This window comes from Eretmochelys imbricata, chromosome 2, assembly GCF_965152235.1.
Source record: "Eretmochelys imbricata isolate rEreImb1 chromosome 2, rEreImb1.hap1, whole genome shotgun sequence".
Classification (NCBI taxonomy): domain Eukaryota; kingdom Metazoa; phylum Chordata; order Testudines; family Cheloniidae; genus Eretmochelys; species Eretmochelys imbricata.
This window is the reverse complement of record NC_135573.1, coordinates 89,607,995-89,631,117: the sequence shown is the minus strand read 5'-3', so window position 1 is coordinate 89,631,117 and position 23,123 is coordinate 89,607,995. Positions and strand designations below refer to the sequence as shown.

Below are 23,123 nucleotides of genomic sequence, written 5' to 3'. Positions count from 1 at the left end.
GTTTGATTCTGGTCCATATCCAAACCTGGCTGCTCAGGCTCCTCTCTAGTTACAGCATTTTATTTTGTATGCAGAATTCTCTTTTACTTTTCCAAGCAGTGGTATCCACCCAAAAACTGTAAAATGTCTTAAAGTTTATAGCCACTGGCTCATGTTAGCTATCAGAATGAGAAATGACCACTAAGGAAATTGTTTAATAGAATATGTTAGAACACCAGACTTAGAGATTTCTTACTAGTGATTGATTGCTGTTACACCCATATTGCTAATCCCTAGTAAATGAAAAGGTATGAACTCTCGCCTTTTCAATTCTCTTCCTTTCATAACCTCAAAAAGACACACATCAGACAGTACATTTCTGTGGAATTATTGTGTTGGTTGAAGTCAGAAGGTGAGGTATACAATAATCCTGCAGAAAGTCATTATCTGGCATGCCTAACTGCCTAATTAGACATTAAAAAATACAGTGTACTTAAGTGAATAGAGATCACTGCTTAAGTCTTCCAAAGAAATCATAGCTCTGCCATCTTTAGTTAATCTTTAATTAAATAGTGATAAACCATGGTGAAGACTTTAATAACTCTGCTTTAGAACTCTGCAAAAATATTTTAAACTGTAGAGACTAGATTAATTATGGAGTTTTCACCAGTTTTGGTGTGAAATTTCTAGCATCTTGCTTTAAATTTTAATTGTATAAAATACAGCAGTTTTCTTGTTTGAAATAATTTTCAGTCTGCAAATAGCCATTCTTACCTGCCAGAAATTTTTCTGAGGGCCAGGCCAAAGCAAAATAATACTTTAAAAATCCTTCTCTGAGATGCTTCATGTTTTCTTTGTGGAAAACTTCACCTATGTTATTTTTCATAAGTAATTTCACAAATAACTTTTCTTGTGCTCCCTCTAAAATGTGTTTCTTGAGTGGCTTCACTTTCCATCAGTTTTGAATTCAGATGGACTATTCATTTGTGTAAAATTACCCATGTATATAAGTATTGGGAGATTGAGGCCTAGGTTTTTAGGACAGTGCATTAAAATTCCTAGCTGTTACAAGTTCTGGAGCCTCAGTAGATATTACTGAGAAGAGTTACTCTCCAACTCTGTCCTGGACAAAGTGACTAGAATGATGATGTGAGACTATTTACTAATTTGTTATGAATCATAACTTACTAAATGTTAAAGGTTGGACCCAAGGGAGTGGCAGAGTGCTGCCATGATGTAACATGTGGATTTGCCATGAAGCTTTCTTTTTCATTTTCTTCAGGCCTGAGTCTACAAGGGTCAGGTCCCTGGTAGTTTTTTCATTGGAACAGAGAGGTGCAAAGACATAATGTCCTTATTTCCTGTCTTGATATTTAAATAACCCTCCCTGTTTTGTACTCACTAAATGTTGGAAAATGAAAATGTTGACTTTGACCTGCATTTCAGTTAAGACTCTTTAAGCAAATAAAATTTTAATCAGATCAAACTGTATTAAAGTCAATGTTTCACAAGTAGACAAAATTAAACAAAATTAAGAAAGATAATCATGTATCTGTTAATTTCACTTTTAAAACGTTTTAAAATTCAATATTTGTTCTCTAAATTTTTTTCTTACTCTTTTTGAACAGGTTATTTGGTGTCACTTCAGTAATTAAAACCAACTGCTCAAGCACCTGGAAGATCATAGCAAACCAAGACCTCGTCTGGTATCACCATGCCAATCCCATATTACTGCTGGTGATGTACTACACCCTGGCAACTCTTATTCGCCTTTGGCTACAAGAGCCCATTGTAAGGCTCTTCCCACTTTATTTTTTCTTCCCACTTTATGAAGAGAATAAAGCCACCAGAGTAGAATTTTTCTAATGCTCACTAGTGATTGTAAGATTCTCAGATTGTTACTGGCATTTGCAAACAGTAGAACAAAATTTTTATGTGAGGCAAGCTGCTGTCTTAAATACACTCTTTCTGATAAGTCCCTCCAGCTCTTACATGGGTAGTCCTCCTAAAGTCAATGGGACTACTTATGTGATTAAGGGCTACAGGATCAAAGACTTGGGTCATATCTACACTACCTGCTAAATCGGCACAGCTGTGATCAATGCAGTGGTGTTGGTTTATTGGGTCTGGTAAAGACACACTAAATTGATGGGAGAGTGCTCTCATATCAATTTGCATACTCCACCTCCCTGAGAGCCAGAAGTTATGTCGATGGGAAATCGTCTCATGTCACAGTGTAGACACCGATGTAAGTCGACCTAAGTTATGTCGACTTCAGTTACATAATTTGCGTAACTGAATTAGCATAACTTAGATCGTCTCACAGCATTAGTGTAGATCAGTCCTTAGCTTACTTTTGAATTGTGAAAGTCTGTGTGAATATTGTCTACAGTAGGTAGGGTTGTTGGGTTTTTTTTCATAATGCAAAGCACCATAAAGTCACAGCAAAATGAGCAGTAAGTGCAGCACACAGGAGTTACTCTGTGTTTCATGGTCTTTACACAGCCTTGAAAATTTCCTCATACCAAAGGCAATAAAGAATGAAAATTTAAAAGCAGCCTCAAGGGTTCGTTGCCCAAAAACCAAAATATCAGCTGCAAGCTGGTGCAGGATACTGTAAGACATACATAGTTTTGCCTAATCTTGCAATTTTATCATGAGTCTAGCAACATTTGGTGTTTTTCTTAAAGCCCCAAGTCCAGGATTCATGTGATTATGTGAACATCTCAGCTTCCATTTTTTTAAAAAGTAAAGTTCTTAGATCTTATGGTTGTGGAGAAAAGTGTGGAACATGACTACAAAGGCACCCTGAAGACTCAGAAAACAAACGGAAAATAGAATGAGCCCAAATTTCATTATTTATAAAAATGGTATGATTTGTGGAGGCCTGACTCACAATTTTTGAAGCTTGGTTTGGTAATGCTGCACACAGTAGTACAGGTACGCAGCACTAAAGCTGTGAAGAGTCTACATTTCAGTTGCATCCTTGTGGAATATTAATGTCTTCATTCATTTATTACCTCACTCACCTTTATTACCTCACTCTTTGTTAAGAGTCAGACATTTTTAGGAGGATAGGAAGCTGGTTGGCTGTCTTAAAAAGTTAACTCTTATAAAGGGAAAATATCAAAATATGAAAACATGGTAAGATAAATGCTGTCTTTGTACTATGACTTCTTTTTTGATGAAGAAGATACACCATTACAACATCTGTCTATAAAATGATATGTTCTGGTTTCTAAATCTTAGCGGCTTTATAGACTGTTTTGCTATGGATGGTTTTCACCTTTGATTGTGCCATGGATCAGGGATTGTTTTTTCTTTTTACTTGTTTTGTCTTAGAAAATTTTAGACCAAATTCTATTCTCAGTTACACCAGTCTAAATCCACTGTAATTCCATTGCAGTCAATAGAGTTCCTTTGCATTTATGCTACTTTAATGGAGATCTGAATTTGGTCCTTGTCTTTTATTGTAGCTGCCTATGTCTTCTGTTTTTACAATCTGAAACAATGTCAAAGCAGCATAGTAGTGAGAATCTCATCTTTAACTTATGGTACCTCCTCTACATTATTAACCAAGTTCAGAAGGCAAAGATGATAAATTTGCTGAATGGGTCAATCTGAGAGCAGATGCTATATCTCTGTTCTGATTAATGCAGCTTCAGAAAAATGCTCAAGGAATTATGCCCACATTTGGGTCCTGAGTTTTCAGGGTGAGAAAAAGTACTCAAAAAGGAGCATAAGTGGGATTTTAAATGGTGCATGATTGTGCTACTTCTGCGCAGAGATGAATTTAACCCTCAGTCCTTACTCAAAAAAATTCCCATTAAAGTTGTTTGGAAGTTTTCTTGAGTAAGGACCTCATGTTTGGGCCCTTGAGTCCTGCAATAATTTAATAAAACAAGAAGAGCCAATTTATCTCTTCTGACTTCAGTGAAGTTATATCAGGAATCAGTTTATTCACTGGATAATATTTAAAATATAAATCTAGGGCCTGACTCTTCACTCGCTCACTTTGATGTTAATCAGGAAAAACTTCACTATGAAGCTCATGTGAGAAGAGAACCAGGCCTCTACAATGCTGTTTGAGTTAATCTAGTGTGGATGGTGGGGGCTGGGAGAACATTGTTAGTACTACTCTTAAACTCTCCTGGAGCTGTGCACTCAACCATCGTAGTTGCTTGTATGGTGGGAGAACTGGAAGTGTTGGACAAGTCAAAGGCAGCCTAGAATTATGAGATTGCTAGATATGAGACTAGCAATATGAGACTGCTAGATAATGCTCTTCTTGACCTCTTTTTCCTCATCCTTGAAATAGATTAAACAAGACACCATTTCCCACCCACACCCATCGCCACCTGAAGTTCATATAACTTAAAATCATTATCTCAATACCTCAGTACACTTAGTGTTTGTGTGGTCAAATCAATGCCAAACAAAATGTTGCTGGTAAATGTTTCATTGTGGGCCACTTTTATATGAAAACTTTCAATACATGAAAGTGGCATAGCAAATGTAAGCCTCATAATTAGTTTATTTTACATTTGTTAAAATTTGGTTTGGAATATCCTCTACATTCTAAATATAAATATACATACATGTGTGAAATGTGCTGCTATGCTTTTGAGAAGTAAAAATAAATTAATAACTACTGCTTATTTAGGCTGAGCTTTTTAAAAAGAGGAGCTTAATATGAGGCTTGCAGAGTGGGTTTTTCAAATCCACCTAGATTATTTGGGCTCCTTACTCCCATGGGCAGATTTGTAATCTCAGCTCTATTTCATGGGTTAGACTTCAGAATAAGTGGGCTGATATAGAAGGGCTGAGAACCTCACAACCCCTATTAAAGCCCCACTTTAGAATCTTGGTTTTGAAAATCTTGGCCTGAGAAAGACAACAAAAGTAAAATTTTGTGCTATGCTGTTTCAATGGAGTCAGCAGATGGAGCTCAAATAAACTGACAAACATTGTTCCCAGAGCCGAGTGGATATTGCTTATGATACTGTCCTCTTTTTAAAAAAAAAAAAAAGAAAGGGAGTAAATCAAAAGCCAATTTAATTTAGGCTTCATTTGAAACAAAGAAATAAAATATATCTATTAAATAGAAAGAATAAAATGGGAAGAAAAAAATTATAGAATCTTAGAATATCGAGGTTGGAAGGGACTTCAGGAGGTAATCTAGTCCAACCCCCTGCTCAAAGCAGGATCAGTCCCCAACTAAATCATCATTTTTCATCCTGTTGAGCCAGACCATTGAAAGTGAAAAAAATATGAAAATTACTTGACTAGATCAAAATCTGTTCTAATTTACATCAGTATAAATCCTGAGCAACACCGCAGAAGTCAATGGATACTCTGGATTTTGGTTGCAATTTAGTAAAGCACTTAAACATATGTTTAAGTTCCATTAAGGCCAGTGGGACCTTAGCGTGTGTTTGAAGTTAAGCATGTGCTTAAATGCTTTGTTAAATAGGGATTGGTTTTCTGAATTGGGGCCTTACAGCAGTATAAATGACAGCAGAATTTGGCTTAATATTTAGTGTAATCAACTCTCTAAACTGCCTGCTATTTAGCCAGGGCTGATAGAAATTACATAGAGATGAAGTATGATTTAGGGTAACTATAATGTTAGTGCATCAGCAATGCAGAATCAGACTGTAATGCTTCCTGTTTGTCAGACTCAAATGCTTATTAATAGAGTGCTTTTCCTGACAGGATAACCCACTTTACAGCATGTACACTCTATCCCAAAAATCCTTAATTTTGCTATTCATGGTGAGATTAAAACCTAAGCACTAAGAGGTAGGGGATTGGAAGAAACTTCCCATTGGGCATGTGATTCCATAGTTGTCCAAGGTGTGGTTTTTAGATGTTCTGAATCAGTTCACTGTTCTGATGCATTTACTGTGTTACCATATATCAGAAACAGGATTAGTGTGTTATTCTGTAGTCTTTGAATATGCATTGCTTATGCCCGGAAAATATTTTTTTCTTTTAATTTACTGCTCAGTATAGCAAGTCAATGCTGTTCCCACATTCAAATATACAGGCAGCAGAGAGCTTTAATTTCAGTAAATCTAGCTTTAAAATGATTACATATCTGTATTATACTTTATGGTTTGGTTTATACTATAAAGCAGGATGTGGAAGTCTGGTTACTTATGGTATCCTGTAGGAATCAGGAAACATCTTGATATTGATGGGTTTAGTAATTATAGAATAGCTCTGTCATCATTTTCTGAAAATGTCATACTAATAAAAAGCATTCATCATAGATACAGTACATTAAACACTAGACAATATTTCAAGGCATATAATTTAGAGGAAGAACAGCATCTAGGTACCATAGTGTTACTCTTAGAAAATCATGGTTTAAGAATTACAACTATCCTTGCCATTCCCATTGTTTAGGAAATGGATGATGAAGAGAAATCTGGTATCAGCGAAGAAGACAAAGAAACAGACTGCAACCCATCCTCAAGGAGACGAAGTTTGTGGTATGCAAGCCACTACACAACTGATGAGAGAAAAGTAAGACCTGGGGGAAGGTTTCCCTACATCAAAATGTTTCAAACATGCAGTTCATTTTATTGTGGTAGCTTTGTAAGTAATGTATTACTATTTGGGGACATAGTGGTGTAAGTTCAAAGTAAAAATGTGTGAGTATGTAATTGGCATGACACCAAGATTTTGAGGAAGGGAAAGGAATGTTATTATTTTGTAAAACTTAGAAGAAGAAAAACAAGGGACGGTGCAAGGAAGTGAAAGCAGAATGTTTTCTGTGTTTCCAGCTTCTAAAACAAAAAGATCCAGGATTAGAGTCTCTCCTTTGCTGGGCGGCTCTATGGGCAGGAGAGCAGGGAGGGCTGTCAGGGAGCCAGATACCTGCAATAAAGGCTGATCTATCTAATGACAGCTGACTAGGATCCCTAATTAGTGAGGCAAAGCTGCCGTCACCCTCCCACAACACAACCCAGCCTGCCACCAACATGTTCCTTTTCTTCCCTGTACACCCCTATGCTAGGGTGGGGAGGGTAGTTGGTGTAGGAGCCAACTCCACCAGCTTCATGGCACCAAAGAGTCCCCTTCTCCTTACCCACTAGGGGAATTCTCATATGGCCAGCTGCCCCCAGATTTTGACTCCAAAAGTATTAGGGTGAGCCTTAAATTAGCATATCCAATCCCCACGAGTACTGTGATGGAAGTAACAATAACAGTAGTAGTAGTAGTGTAATAAGAAAAACTGCTCTGAGTGAACTGGACACTGAGCTATAACAACAGACAGATTGCTATATGCCCGTATCCAACAATTGCAGTAGTAACTTTAGTACTTCTGTATGCTCAGCTGGTATTAGAAAAGCCAGCGAAGACATACGTTGGAAGTATCTCCAACTTCATACTGTTTGATCTGGAACGGTGATAACACAAGCCAACAAAGGCAGTTAAAAGATGTGAAATGATATATATGGTATCACAAATTTCAGACAATTTGTATTCCAGAATGCTTTACAGAGTTGTGGTAGTGTACATTTACAAAGTGAAATGATGACCGCGGGAAAGAACATTTAAATAACAAATGAAGTGGAGAGATACAGGAGTTCAGTTCCAAAGTGCAGGAGCTGCAGAGAAAAAGACTCTTAAGTTGACAGTCCTGAGATGTTAAGGGCAAGATGAAGCATGTGTTCAATGAGGGGAAGGAATAAAGAGGGGAGAACAGGAGGACAAAGTCTTCTAGATAGGAACAATTCCATGGAGGATTTTATAAACAAGAAAGATAGTTTTGAACCAGATCCTGAAATGAAACCGACCAAGTGGAGTTGTTTGAAAATGTTTGCATGTTTTTAAAGAGGGGTAGTATTCTACACTCGCTGGATTCTAGAAAGCTGGGGCTTGGGGAGGCCATTGAAAGGAGTCTAGGTGAGAGGAGCTGAAGGCATGGAAGAGGGTTTCATCAGAAGTGGAGCTGAGTCAGTGTAATATGTGGACAAGAGGTGATAGAGACATTCACACACATAAGAATAGAAGGAACTAGAATAGATAGCATTGCATTTGTTGAAGGATCTATTACCCAAGAGAAGCACTAATGGTTTAGAGTACACAAAGGGGCTGCCCCAGTCATAATTGTTTATTATAAAAACTATAAAATATATATACTACTATAATACAGTTGTAGACTTTGCTCTGTCCTATTGTAAGGCCATGGTTCTCTACAAAGTTTCATGTAGACTTAAAAGTCTAAGACAGTAAAAGTTGATTAATGTGGTGTGGTTATTGTGCTTCACACACTGCTTTCATGTCACAGAGCAAGGGCCCAACCCTATCAGCCTAACTCAAGAGGGCCACTTTCATAAATAAAAACTGAAAAAAATGGGTCCCAACGCTTGCTTTCTTTTAAAAAAAGAACCAAGAACCAACCAAACAAAAACCTTCCACTATATTCTGGGCTTCACTACATGTGGTGCTGATTACTTGTAGAGAAATGTGTCTTCTTGTCCAAAAGATACATCTTCTATAAGCCAAATGTAATCTTGGGAAAGCCAATATGATGCAGGAAGATGAGTTTGTGTATTCTTAACAAATTTTAAAATACTGTAGTTACAATATTTTCTTCTTCTATGAGTCACATCTTAAAGTCTTTTCTCAGGCAAAATTCCCATTGATTTCAAGCATGAGCTTTGCCTGAGAAAAGATTGCAGCCTCTAGCCCTATGTAATTATTATCTATCAAATTTTCAACAAATAGAAATTACTAGAGTGTGTTTTGATGATCTCTCTATCTCTTCATCTACTGCTTCATATTATATCAATAATTTTTGCTGAATGATGGAGGGCAGTAATTAGATGCCGTTGACAAAAATGTAGTGCTCTTCCAGTAATTTAAATTATATTATTAATACTTTGAAATGTAGGTATAACATTTGTATGCTAGTGTAATAATTCTGTTGACAGTGATTTTATACTTATAGAAATTCTAATGATCGTTTAAAAAAGCCTTAATTTTAAATGTCTCATTGGAAAGTCATTTGATACTAACTGTAATAACATATTGATGAATTCCCATGGCCATCACATATAATTTCAATAGAACATTTTCAGTTGTGATTTGGAATTAAGACACTTAAAAATAAAGTTTTGCCAATAATTATGCTAAAATGAATGCTGTTTTATTGGGCATAATATACAATTCTGCTGACTCTTTAAAAATTCTTACTGAATTTCTTAATTCAGATCTGTTGAGAGGGTTAGCAAATATGCATGCATCTATTAAACTTATTACTGCTTGAGCTATGCTTCTTCATTAATAATCTGTCCTTGCATTGCTTTTTACAGCTTCTGTCAATGACTCAAGATGAATACAAGCCATCTGATGTTAGTATACTATCAGTCTTTGCAATTTATTTGTATTCGTATCGATGGTGTATATATGGATTATGCCATATGCCTTACAGAGATAAGTTTACATGAAATTTTAAAATGTTCTGATCTTTTTATTAGCCTAGCCGTTATATTACAACCTTGATTATCCAAACCTACCTGTTGTCTAAAACAGGATCATCTTCCTATTGTCTGTTAATTACATTGAGAACTTCTTTGATTATCCAAAATCTTGATTATTTAAACTTACTAAGTATCAATCATGACATTAGAATATTTGAGGTTGTATTAACTGGCAAAAGATCTTCCTTAGTTCCTTGTATTTTAAAGAAAACATGCAACTCTGCTTTTCTAACATAAGCTACCCTAAAATTTGGTTTAATTCCTTCTTTGTGATGTGTTTTTAAAGTGTTCATGTTGAATTGCTGAGGTCCAGCAAAAATGACCACATACCTGAGTTGAATATTAAAATGGTGGAAAGTATGAAACTTTATTTGAACAGGCAACAAACTAATTAGCCCAAAGGTAGGAAATCCTAACAGATTCTGAAGAGGGAAATGCTCTATTTCAGTCCCATACTCTAACAAATGGAGTTGCAGGTCTCCTCCTCCATGCAGCCTGGAAACAGCTGTAACTAAACCTGAATATGCCCCCTGGCCTTGTGACATCTACTGCATCAGGAAATCACATGATATATTTTGCAATGAGATTGGGTCTGTAAAACTGGCCCATCTGCATTGGTCAACTGCTAGAAACCCTTGCCAAACAAGGACAATGGTCAACAACACGTTGCAGAAAGGAAAGTTCAAATAGTGGCATAAACATTGAGTAATAAACAACTGTAACAAACACAGCTAATTTTACTAATTGTAACAAATGCAGATCACCCTACTGATTTAAAAATGCAAATCATTTGTACCCATCATCTTCATCAGTACTGGAAATCTTTAGACAGAAAATTAACCTTGAAAAATATCCAGCCACAAGACTGCCTCAAAGAGAGGGATAGGACTCATGGCTATGGCATAGAACTAGTGAGAAGATCAGGGTTCTTTCATAGCTTGGCCAGAGATTGCCTATGACACCTAACAGAAGTCTCAGCCTTTCCATGCCTCCACTGGTGTGTCTTTAAAATAGGTGTAATGCCTACCTCACAGTGATGGTTTGAGGATTAAGTAATGTTTATAAAGAGCTTTGAGATTCTTTGATGGGAGTTACGGTAGAAGTGCAAAGCACCACCATCGTTATTATTACTGCTTTGTTAAAGAAAATATAACGAAATCAGTGTAATAATTCTTTTTAGCATAAATTGGTCTGCTAAAATTATTCTTAGGACAGTTGTGTTGACATCATGTGTAATGTGTGATTGTTCAGTATATAGAGAAACCTGCTGAAATGATTTCATTAAGTTTATTTCATATTTTAAAAGCAATACCTAGTGAAAGTTAGTAAGTAGCAGTTTCACTCACACAGAAGCTTTTCTAAAAGGAATACCTTTCTCCAATCTTCGTTTGGCAGGTCCTGCTCGTAACAGTGAATGGGACTCCTGTAGATTATCACACCATACACCCCACACTTCACTTGGAGAATGGCCCTGCCAAAGCTGATATGTACTCAACCCCACAGTACAAATGGGAGCCATCAGATGACATGTCAGGTAGTAACATGAATTATTTGGGAATAAACCTGCATGTTTGGTACTTTATTATTTACTCTATAGTTAGATTCTTTGCCTTGTGCATTTTTTGTTAAGCAGCTTGGCATAAGATTTAAGAAACTGTTAGAACAAAATGATAAATTAAACAGCAGTAAGTCTCCAGAACTACATGGTATTCACCCAAGAGTTCTGAAGGAACTCAGATATGAAATTGCAGAACTACTAACTGTAGTATATAACCTATTGCTGAAACAAGCATCAGTACCAGATGGCTGGCAAGTAGCTAATATGAAACTCATTTTTTAAAAGAGTTCTAGAGGATTATTCTGGCAATTACAGGCTAGTAAGCCTAACATCAGTACTGGGCAAATTGGTAAAGATCAAGATGATCAGAAACGTGGATGAACACAATTTGTTGGGGGAGAGGCAACATGGCTTTTGTAAAGGGAAGTCATGCCTCACCAATCAATTCGAATTCTTTGAGAGTGTCAGCAAGCATGTGGATACAGGTGATCCAGTCAATACAGTGTACTTGGATTTTCTAGAAAGCATTTGACAAGGTCCCTCACCAAAGGCTCTTAAGGAAACTTAGTTGGCATGGCATAATATGGAAGGTCCTCTCAGGGATCAGTAATTAGTTAAAAGATATGAAACAAAGGATAAGAATAAATGGTCAGTTTTCAGAATGGAGAGAGGTAAAGAGTGGGGTCCCCAAGGGAATTGTACTGAGGCCAATTCTATTCAACATACCCATGAATGATCTGGAAAAAGAGTGAACCAGGAAGTGGCACAGTTTGTAGATGACACAAAATTATTCAAGATAGCTAAGTCCAAAGCTGACTGCAAAGAGTTACAGGGGGGCTCACAAAACTGGGTGACTGGCCAACCAACTGGCAGATGAAATTCAGTGTTGATAAGGGCAAAATAATGTGCATTGGAAAAAATAATCCCAAATCCACATGTATAATGTTGGGTTCTAAACTAACTGTTATGACTCAAGAAAAAGACCTTGGAGTCATCATAGATAGTTCTTGGAAAACTTCAGTTGAAGGCCCAGCTGAGGTAAAAAATACTAACAGGATGTTAGGAACTATTAGGAAAGGGATAGAAAATAAGACAGAAAATATCATAGTGCCACTATATAAATCCATGATAAACCCACACCTTGAATATTGTGTCCAGTTTTAGAGACCCCATCTGAAAAGGGATATAGTGGGAATGGAAAAGGTTCAGAGAAGGGTGACAAAGATGAACCAGGGTCTGGAACGGCTTCCATACAAGAAGAGACTAAAAAGAATAGGGATGTTCATCTTAGAAGAGAGATGATTAAAGGGAGGTATGATAGAGGTCTATAAAATCATGAATGGTGTGGAAAAAGTGAATAGAGATGTGTTGTTTACCTTTTCCTACAATGCCAAAACCAGGGGTCACTCAAATTAATAGGCAGCGGATTTAATACAAACAAAAGAAAATACTTTTTCACACAATGCCCAATTAACCTGTGGAATTCATTGCTAGAGGATGTCGTGATGGCCAAAATTTACTCAGTTTGTGCAAAGACTGTAGGGTTTTGAATGGTGTGTGCATGCGCTGCCATTAGACTTATTTGAATTGCACTGTAAGAATCTTTTTTTACTTAGAAAAGAAAGAAGAGGAAGATGAGGAAGAAGAAGAGGAGGAAGATATTCAGGAGAAAAAAGAAAGTGTCAAAATACATGCCATGGTCTCTGTCTTCCATTTTATCATGAAACAAAGTTACATATGTGCTCTGATTGCAATGATGGTACGTATGAAAGACAAAAATAATTGAGTTGGAGTACTATACATAATCTAATTATAGATGTCATCTAACTCTGGAAATGAGCTTTTGCCACCTTATTGACAGCATAAATATATTTATCTTCAAAATGTCTTGGTGAAGGGTGATTTGTCGTGTTGATTTTTCATTGGTGTTTACTTTAATGTTGTAAAATCTGGACCTGAGATTGAATCCGTTGGATGCATGTGGTTTAATAAAACATTACCCCTCAAATTATGCCTTGATCCTACCACCAACTCCTTATGGGGTAGGACACAGGTTTCTGCTTGCAGGGATTCCGTTACAGAATCAGGGCTTAAAATTCTAGCTTTAAACTACATAGTATTTTGTTACTTGTGGCAGATCAGAAAATGCTCAACATGCTAATTTTTCTGATAATTCAAAAGCGTTTTTTTAGTGAGTTTTAATGCATTTACTCAAATCAGAAATTGTCTGCAAAAATAAAGCACTTCATAGTCATACAGTAAATCTAAACTTGCCATTTCTACTTCAAATTGAATCGATGCATCTTGTTCAAACTCTGTATGAAAATAAACCTTGATTTCTTTCATCTACACAGGGAAGACATCTAGGAAAATACAATTTTGTGCCAACAATTTTTTTTGTCATTAATTTTCTTCTTTTTGAAATTACACTGCCTATCCCTTAAAACATAGGGTCATTTTGTGCAAATTAGCCTTGGATTATACTGTAGCAAGTTCACAGCGTGATAGATAGTTCTCTGTCAGCACTTCCAAGGTCTGGCTTTTCTATTTTGAAAAGGTTTCAACTGGGATGCAATTTACATAAAGTGTCTTGGCCCAATCTTGCTTTAAATTTTTAAAAATAGTTTGGCCACTTTTTGTTTGCATACAGCAAAAGAAAACAGATTTTTTGGTTTGGTTTTCGGACTTCTGTTTGCTGTCCCTTAGCATGAAAAGTCTCTGGAGATAAACAAAACATAGCAGATTCTTTGTGCAGAATCTGGATTGAATATGGTGCTTTTTGAGATGTTAATAAGTAGTTACTTTCTTGCTATGGTATATTCATTTTTTTGAAGTGACTGCTGCACATGTGCTTTAATTACTTTAAATTCCATTCAGCATTCGAATCTGTCAGTATCAGTGATGGAGCTGTATTGTTCTGAGCTTTCTTCTAGTCTTAAATTGAGATAATATGAGCTCCGAAGGACCTTTGTTCTAAGTGTTGTGAACCAAATTCAGCTGCTGTTCCACTTATACCATACCCAGACGTGACCATTGTCTGTGTTACAATTGTGTATCTTAATGGAAGAATAGCATATGCACGATTCTCAGAGGCTATAATGGACACTGTATCAATTCAGGACTAATCCAGCCTTGATTAAAATATTCTTCATATTTCATGCTTTTCTGTCTAAACAAAAAAAAAGAAATTAAGACTCCATTGACTTCAGCTAAGTTACTCTAGTTTTATACTGGTGCATTGCCAATACCAGAATCTAGTCCAAAATCTATAACAGCGTTTAATAAAAAGACACTTCCCCCCGTGCTATAATACAGTGTTTTGTCCAGAACAGTTGTTTGATACCTGTAAAATGAGCAGAGCATTTGAATATACTGTAAGAAACAATGCTACACTGGGTTGGGTTAGGCTAGGTCAGTCTAAGTCTACTCCATCTCTAATCTCTAATATCTAGAGTACAACAGAGAGTGAAATCTAAAGCATGCTTTATAGTCACTGCTGAATTCTGGGAGACCTAAACTAACACTTCTACTGAAGTACCAAGACGCAAAGGTACCAGACAAAATTTTTTATCTAAACTGTGAATTTCCTAGGAATCTGTTACAGTATGTATTCCAGAGGATCTACTGTAGCTGTCAGTGGCCTAATTCATATTAACATAAATGAGAGTCACATGGCTAAATCTACATACAAATAATGAAATATGAAAACATATCCTAGACAAAGTGTGTCAAGTTGGGCAGTGCTGTAAAGTTTTACTGACTGTATGCAGTAATACTGTAACTAAGTGAATATATGAACATTTTTCTCTCTCTCTCCCATCCCCTCCCTCCCAAGGCTTGGAGTATCACTTATCACAGTTGGTTGACTTTTGTGTTATTGATCTGGTCCTGCACACTTTGGATGATTCGTGACCGAAGGAAATATGCTATGATCAGTTCACCTTTCATGGTTGTTTATGGAAATTTGCTGTTAACATTACAATATATATGGAGTATTGACCTAAATAATGATGAGCTTCCTAAAGTTTCAGGATTTTTAGAAAAGAAGGATCCTGGGGAATTAGCATCAAAGGTAAGTGTAGTTTACTTACAGACATCTGTAGTTTAAAGAACTAAACAATATACACTAGCCATCAGTAAAAATTTCAGGTCCTTTGGTGTTTAATACAATGAATAATCCTGTTCAGCATGGGACTTACAGTACAGGATGAGTGGTTAAAAAATACAATAGCACAAAATTCCTTCTTGCCGGTAAATTAAATACTATAATGAATGTGTCAAATTTAGATAATTTTATAAAATAGTTCTCACCAGGGAGAAAATAGCATTAGTATTTGGCCCTATGAAAACAGAAGGAAAGGGAAGAGAAAAAACATGTACTTGGATTTGTTAAATATGAGATAAATTAAATAGAATTATGAGGCAGCTTTTGATAGATGAAACCTGTTTGTACGTACACACACACACACACACAACCTATACATAAACACTATACATACACAAATTATATACATTTTTATAAGTGCATTTCTGCTTTGTCATTAGCATCAGTCAGTACAGGTGAAAACTCAGTGCTGTAGTTGTACTTAAATAAAAGATTTCCATTCCCTTCTCTTTTTTCTGAATGAAGACTAATGTAGCAGACCTCAGTACAGTGGTTGTTCCCTCCTTTCTCCCTTTCATTTTTAGTTATTTTGTTGGCAGAATTTGTGTGTGGCAACACTTTATCACCCCACCTCTCACAGCCCATGACATTCTGTCTCAGCTATTCATGAACACTTTTGTTATGAACACATATTGCATGTGGAGTCTGGTGGAATTAAAAATTGCAAATCCAGACACTTGTAAGTATATGATAAAATCTGCTGACTTTAATGGGAGCAGAGTTTAGGCCAGCATTTTGAAAATCTCATGTGTAGCTCTTTTTCGCTTTGCAAGTTATCCACAAACACTTAGAAATATTAGATAAATGTACTGTGTGAAGAATAAAAAAATATTGTGAGAACACTTCTGGTCCAGATACTTTCAGGAATATTTCTCTGTGTTATTATTCATGACACTATGAACATTTGCTGTCCATAAACATTCTTATGAATAAAAAAATCATCTGAATGCTTCCGAACAAGTGAATAAAAAGGATTGTACGTTTTAGTGAGTGGAATCACTGGCTTTTATTCACCAGAATATTCATAGGTACCATTTTTGGTATATTAATGAACACCTGAGATGTCATGCCAGTTTAAGTAGAAGAGCCTCACTATAAGAGCAGCGGAAAAAGATAATTGAACCTGTAATGTCAAATATTTTTTAATTTGTGAAGAGTAGCTGAGTTCATTTGACTATCTAAAAACACACCAAATTTGTCTCTAAGAATAGAAGTGCCTAGGTCAGCAAGCTTTTTGAGCATGTGCCAAACTTTAAGCACATGAATAGTCTATTGAAGTTAATGGAACGACTCTCACACATAAAATTAGGCACATGCGCAAGTACTTATCAGAATTAATTCTTTAGTCATTCAGTTGAAGAAACATGAATTGGAATCACCTTAGATCACAAATGAAAGCATTTCTTGGTCTCAATTAATGAGGCTTTTTTTCACCCAGATATTTGCCCTGTCTTGAGACCAGTACATTTGGCAGATTATCTTTGAGGGAGGAAAGTGAGCACACAATAGAAGCTTCTTCATAGAGCACTCAAGAGGAGTTTCTCACAGAATGTGGATAGTTTGCCCAATTCCCTTATAACTGAGTGAACCACTTCCATCATGATACACTTGATTGCCATTTGAAGAGGTTCTGCACCTGTATTTCCTGCTTGGCAGTGCCCCTTGCCAAGCCATGACTGGATTTATAATGTATTTGAATGCTAGTGAGCATTCTATTATTTTTCCTATGGTAGGTAGTGCTAGTCTTGATAAGAGTATTTTAATTGTCAAGAGGTAAGTTCTGCAATTTCTCTTCATTGACTTTGTAAATCTCTCTTAAGAGATTTGGCTGCCTTGATATATTGCCAGCCCCTTTTCAATAATTTCAAAGATGAATTGCATTGTGGAATGTCATATTTAAAACTAACTGCTGTCAGGAAAGTGAAATTATTTTGTATATGGGATGATTTTAGTTACACCTATAAAACTAACTGAAGAACATCTGTTGGATTTGTTAGACTGGATAAAATGCACCCTGTGGATTTAAATAAAGATTCAGTGGAATAAAAGAGAAGTGAATGTACCATAATTTTCCCTGCATATATTTGTATGGGCTTTGAAGAGCGTGTACTGGCTTGAAAGGTAGAGCTGCATTGCACAGAGGCTGGCTGTCAGAGGCAGTATGAAAACACCTCTATATTCCACAGCTCCAAAAGCTAGTCTGGTGCTGGCAGTGACTCCAAAGAGGACAGCAGCTGAGCAAAATAGAGCTCAGTCAGTGTAGGGGTAAATGCATGTTATCTGATGCTCAAGGTTGCATAGCAGTGGCCACTTCTCCGTGAATTTGCCCAGCACTCCTGGAGGATTAGGGCAGATCTTCAGCTGGTGTAAATTTATCATTAATTTCAGTGGACCTATGAAAATTTATCCCCAGTGAGGATCTGCCCCCATTGTGTCTGAGTCAGCACAATGCTTTTGAAAGTCACTTCTGATGATGTGGAACCTCTTGTTGCTACCTATTCTCATGGGCTTAGCTTAACAGCCATAAAATGGCCCTTCATGTGTGTGAAAGGTGCTGTGTTAATATGACCAGAGAATGAAGCCCTCTATTACCCCACAGAACAAAGAGATGGTGGTAGTAGCAGAGTAGGTTTCCTCCATGCTGATCTGCCAATATACTTTAACATTGATGTGAAGCATCCATCTCCAGAAGGGAGAGAGTAGTTCTGTTTCCATTACCCACCTCTCTTTGAGATACCATTTAGTGTCAGTTGTAATGGTTTTTGTGATGTATGTATTCTGCAAACTGGAATGAGGCTGCCAACTCGATTTACAGACACCACGAACAGCCACCTTGAGAAAAGAATTTTGTGTCACTGCCAATCTGGGCTGGATTCATACTAGTTGCTTTGAAACGATGGTCTATGTACCCCATTATCAGTTCCCTAAGTCATCCACTTACCCCAAAGATTTGTTTTCTGCTCTGTAACCCTGGATTACATCTAGCAGTACACAATGGAGGGAGATTCCACCCCCCCAATCAATAGCTTAAAAGTGTTGACCCAAACTCTCTGTGCATTTGCCATTCATGAAAGGGCTTCACTTATCTGTTATGTTTGTATGTTTAGCAGTTTTGATATTTATTTTCAGTATTTATTTTTAGCTAATCTGGTGCCTTTTCACTCCTTTAAAAACTGAGTTTCCCTGTCGTTATTATTTATTTCTCTTGTGATAGTGTTTAGACATCCCCTTCAGGGATTGGGGCCTGTGGAGATAGGCATTTTACATATACATGTCCCTTCCTCAAAGAGCTTACAGTGTAAATCAGGTTCATTTTTATGGTAAATTCATCAATTTGAGCTGAAATCAGTTGTTTTATTATAATATAATGGTGATGAAATGATGCAGGATCACTCACTCAACTTCTGGCCATTCAGTATTTTTGGAACATACGTGCTTCCTGCACCACTTCTCACACTACTGGTATGTGTCACGTGGAAGCAAGTGAGAACAAAGACTGTGATCACAATGTAAATTACATCCGAATGCACAAACAGGAAGGAAATATCATTAAAAATCTCTTAAAAGGAACATTGTCATTTTTGTCAGTGTTTATAACCATTATCAATGGCTGAAAAACATAACAAGAAGTCATTGTTTTATCAGTTGCTTTCAGTTCACATGAAAAAGCAGAATCACTTTTTATTAGGGCTGTCAAGCAATTAAAAAAATTAATTGTGATTAATCACACAATTAATCGCGCTGTTAAACAATAATAGAATACCGTTTATATAAATATTTTTGATGTTTTCCACATTTTCAAACATATTGATTTCAATCACAACACAGAATACAAAGTGTACAGTGCTCACTTTATATTTTTTATTATAAATATTTGCACTCTAAAAATAAAAGAAATAGTATTTTTCAATTCACTTAAAACAAGTACTGTGTGCAATCTCTTTATAATGAAAGTAGAACTTATAAATTTATAGTTATGTACAAAAAATAATTGCATTCAAAAACAAAACAATGTAAAACTTTAGCGCTTACAAGTCCACTCAGTCCTACTTCTTGTTCAGTCAATTGCTCAGACAAACAAGTTTGTTTACATTTGAAGGAGATAATGCTGCCCGCTTCTTGTTTACAATGTCACCTGAAAGTAAGAACAGGCATTCGCATGGCACTGTTGTAGCCGGTTTAGCAAGATATGTACTTGCCAGATGCGCTAAATATTCATATGTCCCTTCATGCTTAAACCACCATTCCAGAGGATATACATCCATGCCGATGATAATGATCCAAAGCAGTGCAGACCAACACATGTTCATTTTCATCATCTGAGTCAGATGTCACCAGCAGAAGGTTCATTTTCTTTTTTGGTGGTTCGGGTTCTGTAGTTTCTGCGTCTAAGTGTTGCTCTTTTAAAACTTCTGAAAGCATGTTCCACACTCCATCCTCTCAGATTTTGGAAAGCACTTCAGATTCTTAAATCATGGGTCGAGTGCTATAGCTATCTTTAGAACTCTTACATTGGTACCTTCTATGTGTTTTGTCAAATCTGCAGTGAAAGTGAACAACATGCTGGGTCATCATCTGAGACTGCTGTAACATGAAATATATGGCAGAATGCAGGTAAAACACAGAGCAGGAGACATACAATTCTCCCCCAAGGAGTTCAGTCACAAATTTAATTAACACATTATATTTTTAATGAGTGTCAACAGCATGGAAGTATGTTCTCTGGAATGGTGACCAAAGCATGAAGGGGCATACGAATGTTTAGCATATCTGGCACGAAAATACCTTGCATGCCAGCTACAAAAGTGCCATGTGAACATCTGTTCTCTCTTTCAGGTGACATTGTAAATAAGAAGCGAGCAGCATTATCTCCTGTAAATGTAAACAAACTTGTTTCTCTTAGCGGTTGGCTGCACAAGAAGTAGGACTGAGTGGACTTGTAGACTCTAAAGTTTTACGTTGTTTTGTTTTTGAGTGCAGTTATGTAACAAAATCTACATTTGTAAGTTGCACTTTCACAATAAAGAGATTGCACTATGGTACTTACATGAGGTGAATTAAAAAATACTATTTCTTTTATCATTTTTACAGTGCAAATATTTGTAATAAAAAATATAAAGTGAGCTCTGTACACTTTGTATTCTGTGTTGTAATTTAAATCAATATATTCGAAAATGTAGAAAACCTCCAAAATATTTAATGCATTTCAATTGGTATTCTATTATTTAACCATGCGATTAATCACAATTAATTTTTTTTACTTAATCGTGTGAGTTAACTGTGATTAATTGACAGCCCTACTTTTTATATTACATCGTCAGCCTGGTTAGCAGCAGCAGCAACCCCACAGTAGAGTATACCAAATATTTGATTGTTTGTATGTCTCATTTAAAATTTTATTCTTGTTTTCTGTATAAAGTAATGAAATGAGGCTTGATCCTGAACCACTGAAATCCATGGGAGCATTGACTTCAGTGGATATAGGCTCAAGCCCATGATAAACAGGTGCCATACTGTTTTCTGTGTTCTGGCTGGCTTTCAGTACTGACACTTGCTGAAGTTGGCAGTATAGAAAACACAAAAGTACACACTCTTTGTTTAAAATATTTATTTATTTATGTACCTGGTTATGGAATAATAGACTAACCTCTCCTAGCGCAAGGAATCAAAAGAGAAACTTATTAACAAAAGCCACAGGATGAAAAGTCAATTTCCTACCCAAACTGGATGACAGCTGCAAGTAAAATAAACTTGCTTTTAATGGAATAGGTTGCCTAAATGACCTAGCTTCCAGAAATGTGTTCTTTGGCAATGATGATATTGTTGCCAATTTTGCTGAATAGTGGAAAACAACGGCATGAAAAACATTTCAAAATATCTGTTAACATTAGCAGGATCTAGGATGTACAATTAGTCTGTCTCTCTTGTTTTTGTTTTGATTTTTGCTTGCAGATCCTTTTCACGATTACTTTCTGGCTACTGCTTAGGCAACACCTCACAGAGCAGAAAGTGCTTCAGCTAAAAGAAACTACTTTAGATGAGGTCAAAGTTGAAGATGAAGAAAATGAAGAAAAAGGTAAAAGAATATCAAGTTTGACTGCTTCAATGAATGTGGGAGGTTATGGTTACTTCTTTTCTTATTGCTAAAGTAACTGGAAAGTTGCATCTGCTATTGACTGAGGGCAAAACAATATATTGCTAAATCCATGCACTACAAATTTCTCAGGGGACATAAGAAAATAGCTTTGAACTTGATAATATCAAACAAAATATATAAACTCTCTTTACAGTTGAACGACAGTAAATGATATGACGAAATAAATAACTTGAATGGGAAATACAGGAAAAACCTTCTATAGATGCACCACAATTGCGCCCCCTCACACCCTAAAAAAGATCACTGTACACAAAATTTAACCATAAAAGGAGAAGGGCCTACATGGATAATGTCCATTGGGATTTCATTGGGAGCTGCACCTTTGTAACCAAGAGCAGAATTTGGCCTGTAGGTTTCAGTGAGGTGTAGTTATTCTTGTTTTAAACTGATTTAAATCAGATCAGAATCAGGCCTGGGATGTGATGATCAGAGCCACGAGTCACTCCCTGAAATTGCCAGGCCCTGGCATTATTTACATGTGCAGATGCCTTTTGATGGCCCCCACTTCACACCCAGCATAGCAAGACTAGGAACAGGGATTTCTCCATACTGCTCCCATTAATGACACAGCAGTAACTTGCCCTTTTTTTCATAGTTTGATCACAATAGAGCAAGAGGGAGGAATAGTCATTCTTTTGAAATGTGGCATTTAACTCCCACCTGGTATGACACATCTATATGTTTTTTTAAGTTTTGTTGGTTGGTTGGTTTTAAACAGGAACCTCTGCTTTGAATTTCAAAGCTGTCTAATGTTTGTGGTTTTGGCCAAAACCACAGTATTCCCTTTGGAATTTATGTCTCTGGATATCAATGATACATTTTTTCCAGTTTAACAACGTTTTTTGCCTGAAAATATAGGCATTACAGTATATATTTGCTTTGACTATGATCCAATACATAGCCTTCAGGCCATGGTTCTTGTCAAGGCTGATTCCCCACTCTGGCACTTTGAGTGCAGAAGGTGGGGGCCCGCAAGGATTTTAAAAATTAATACTGGCCACTCCAGGCTGGTATTAAGCTCCAAAGGTCACAGCTTCTCTCTGACCTTGGATGGTAGATGCTGCCACCACCCAAATGCAGAAAACCCCTTTGAAACCAGAAAGGCACATTTGGGAATTCCTTCCTTTGGGGTATCCTCAAGCCCTTTCATCCCCCCAGCCCCCCAAACCCTTTGGGGAAGAGCTGAGGAAGAAAAACAAAGGAAATCAGCTGTTGCCACCAGCTAATTAGACAACATGCACAAAACTCTTAGGACACCAAAAATCCAATCCTGTTCTTAAAAAAGGTAAATTTTGTTAAATACAAAATGAAAGAAAATACATCTGGAATTTAGGCTTTTGCCAGATTTAAAAAACCCACTTACAAAATTTAAACATCAAAAATAACCTTCTTGAGATCCATCTTAAAGGTTACAAGCAAAATGGAAAGCATTAGGGTTAGCACAGAGGAGTCCACAAGCCAATAAGAAATAAACAGAAATAAACCTAACCGCATCTTCCTAGATGCTCCCTAATTTATTTACATATCTGGGGTTTCAGGTAAGCAATCTATAGGTATGATCTGATGGTTTTTCATACCTGGCTTTCAGCTTCTCACAGCATAACTGCTCCCTGTTCCCCTCTTTCCCAGAGAACCACAACACACAGACAAAGGGAAGTTTTTTCCCAATCTTAAAAAGTTCTAGGCTTCCCATTGGCTCTTTTGGTCAGGTGCCCAGTCCTTTCCTTTTACCTATGGGCTTGTTAACCCTTTACAGGTAAAACAAGT

At 36.6% G+C, this 23,123-nt stretch overlaps 1 protein-coding gene across 1 annotated transcript in view; it reads left to right on the top strand.

Moving 5' to 3' along the window:
- Positions 1 to 23,123, top strand: part of PIEZO2 (piezo type mechanosensitive ion channel component 2) — a 454,981-nt gene that overhangs the window by 323,596 nt on the left and 108,262 nt on the right. Inside the window, exons 8-14 of the mRNA XM_077808692.1 lie at positions 1,608 to 1,770; positions 6,391 to 6,510; positions 9,309 to 9,347; positions 10,872 to 11,010; positions 12,651 to 12,793; positions 14,870 to 15,106; positions 21,152 to 21,275. Of these exons, the coding sequence (XP_077664818.1) occupies positions 1,608 to 1,770; positions 6,391 to 6,510; positions 9,309 to 9,347; positions 10,872 to 11,010; positions 12,651 to 12,793; positions 14,870 to 15,106; positions 21,152 to 21,275 (965 nt within the window). The remainder of the gene's footprint in view (positions 1 to 1,607; positions 1,771 to 6,390; positions 6,511 to 9,308; positions 9,348 to 10,871; positions 11,011 to 12,650; positions 12,794 to 14,869; positions 15,107 to 21,151; positions 21,276 to 23,123) is intronic.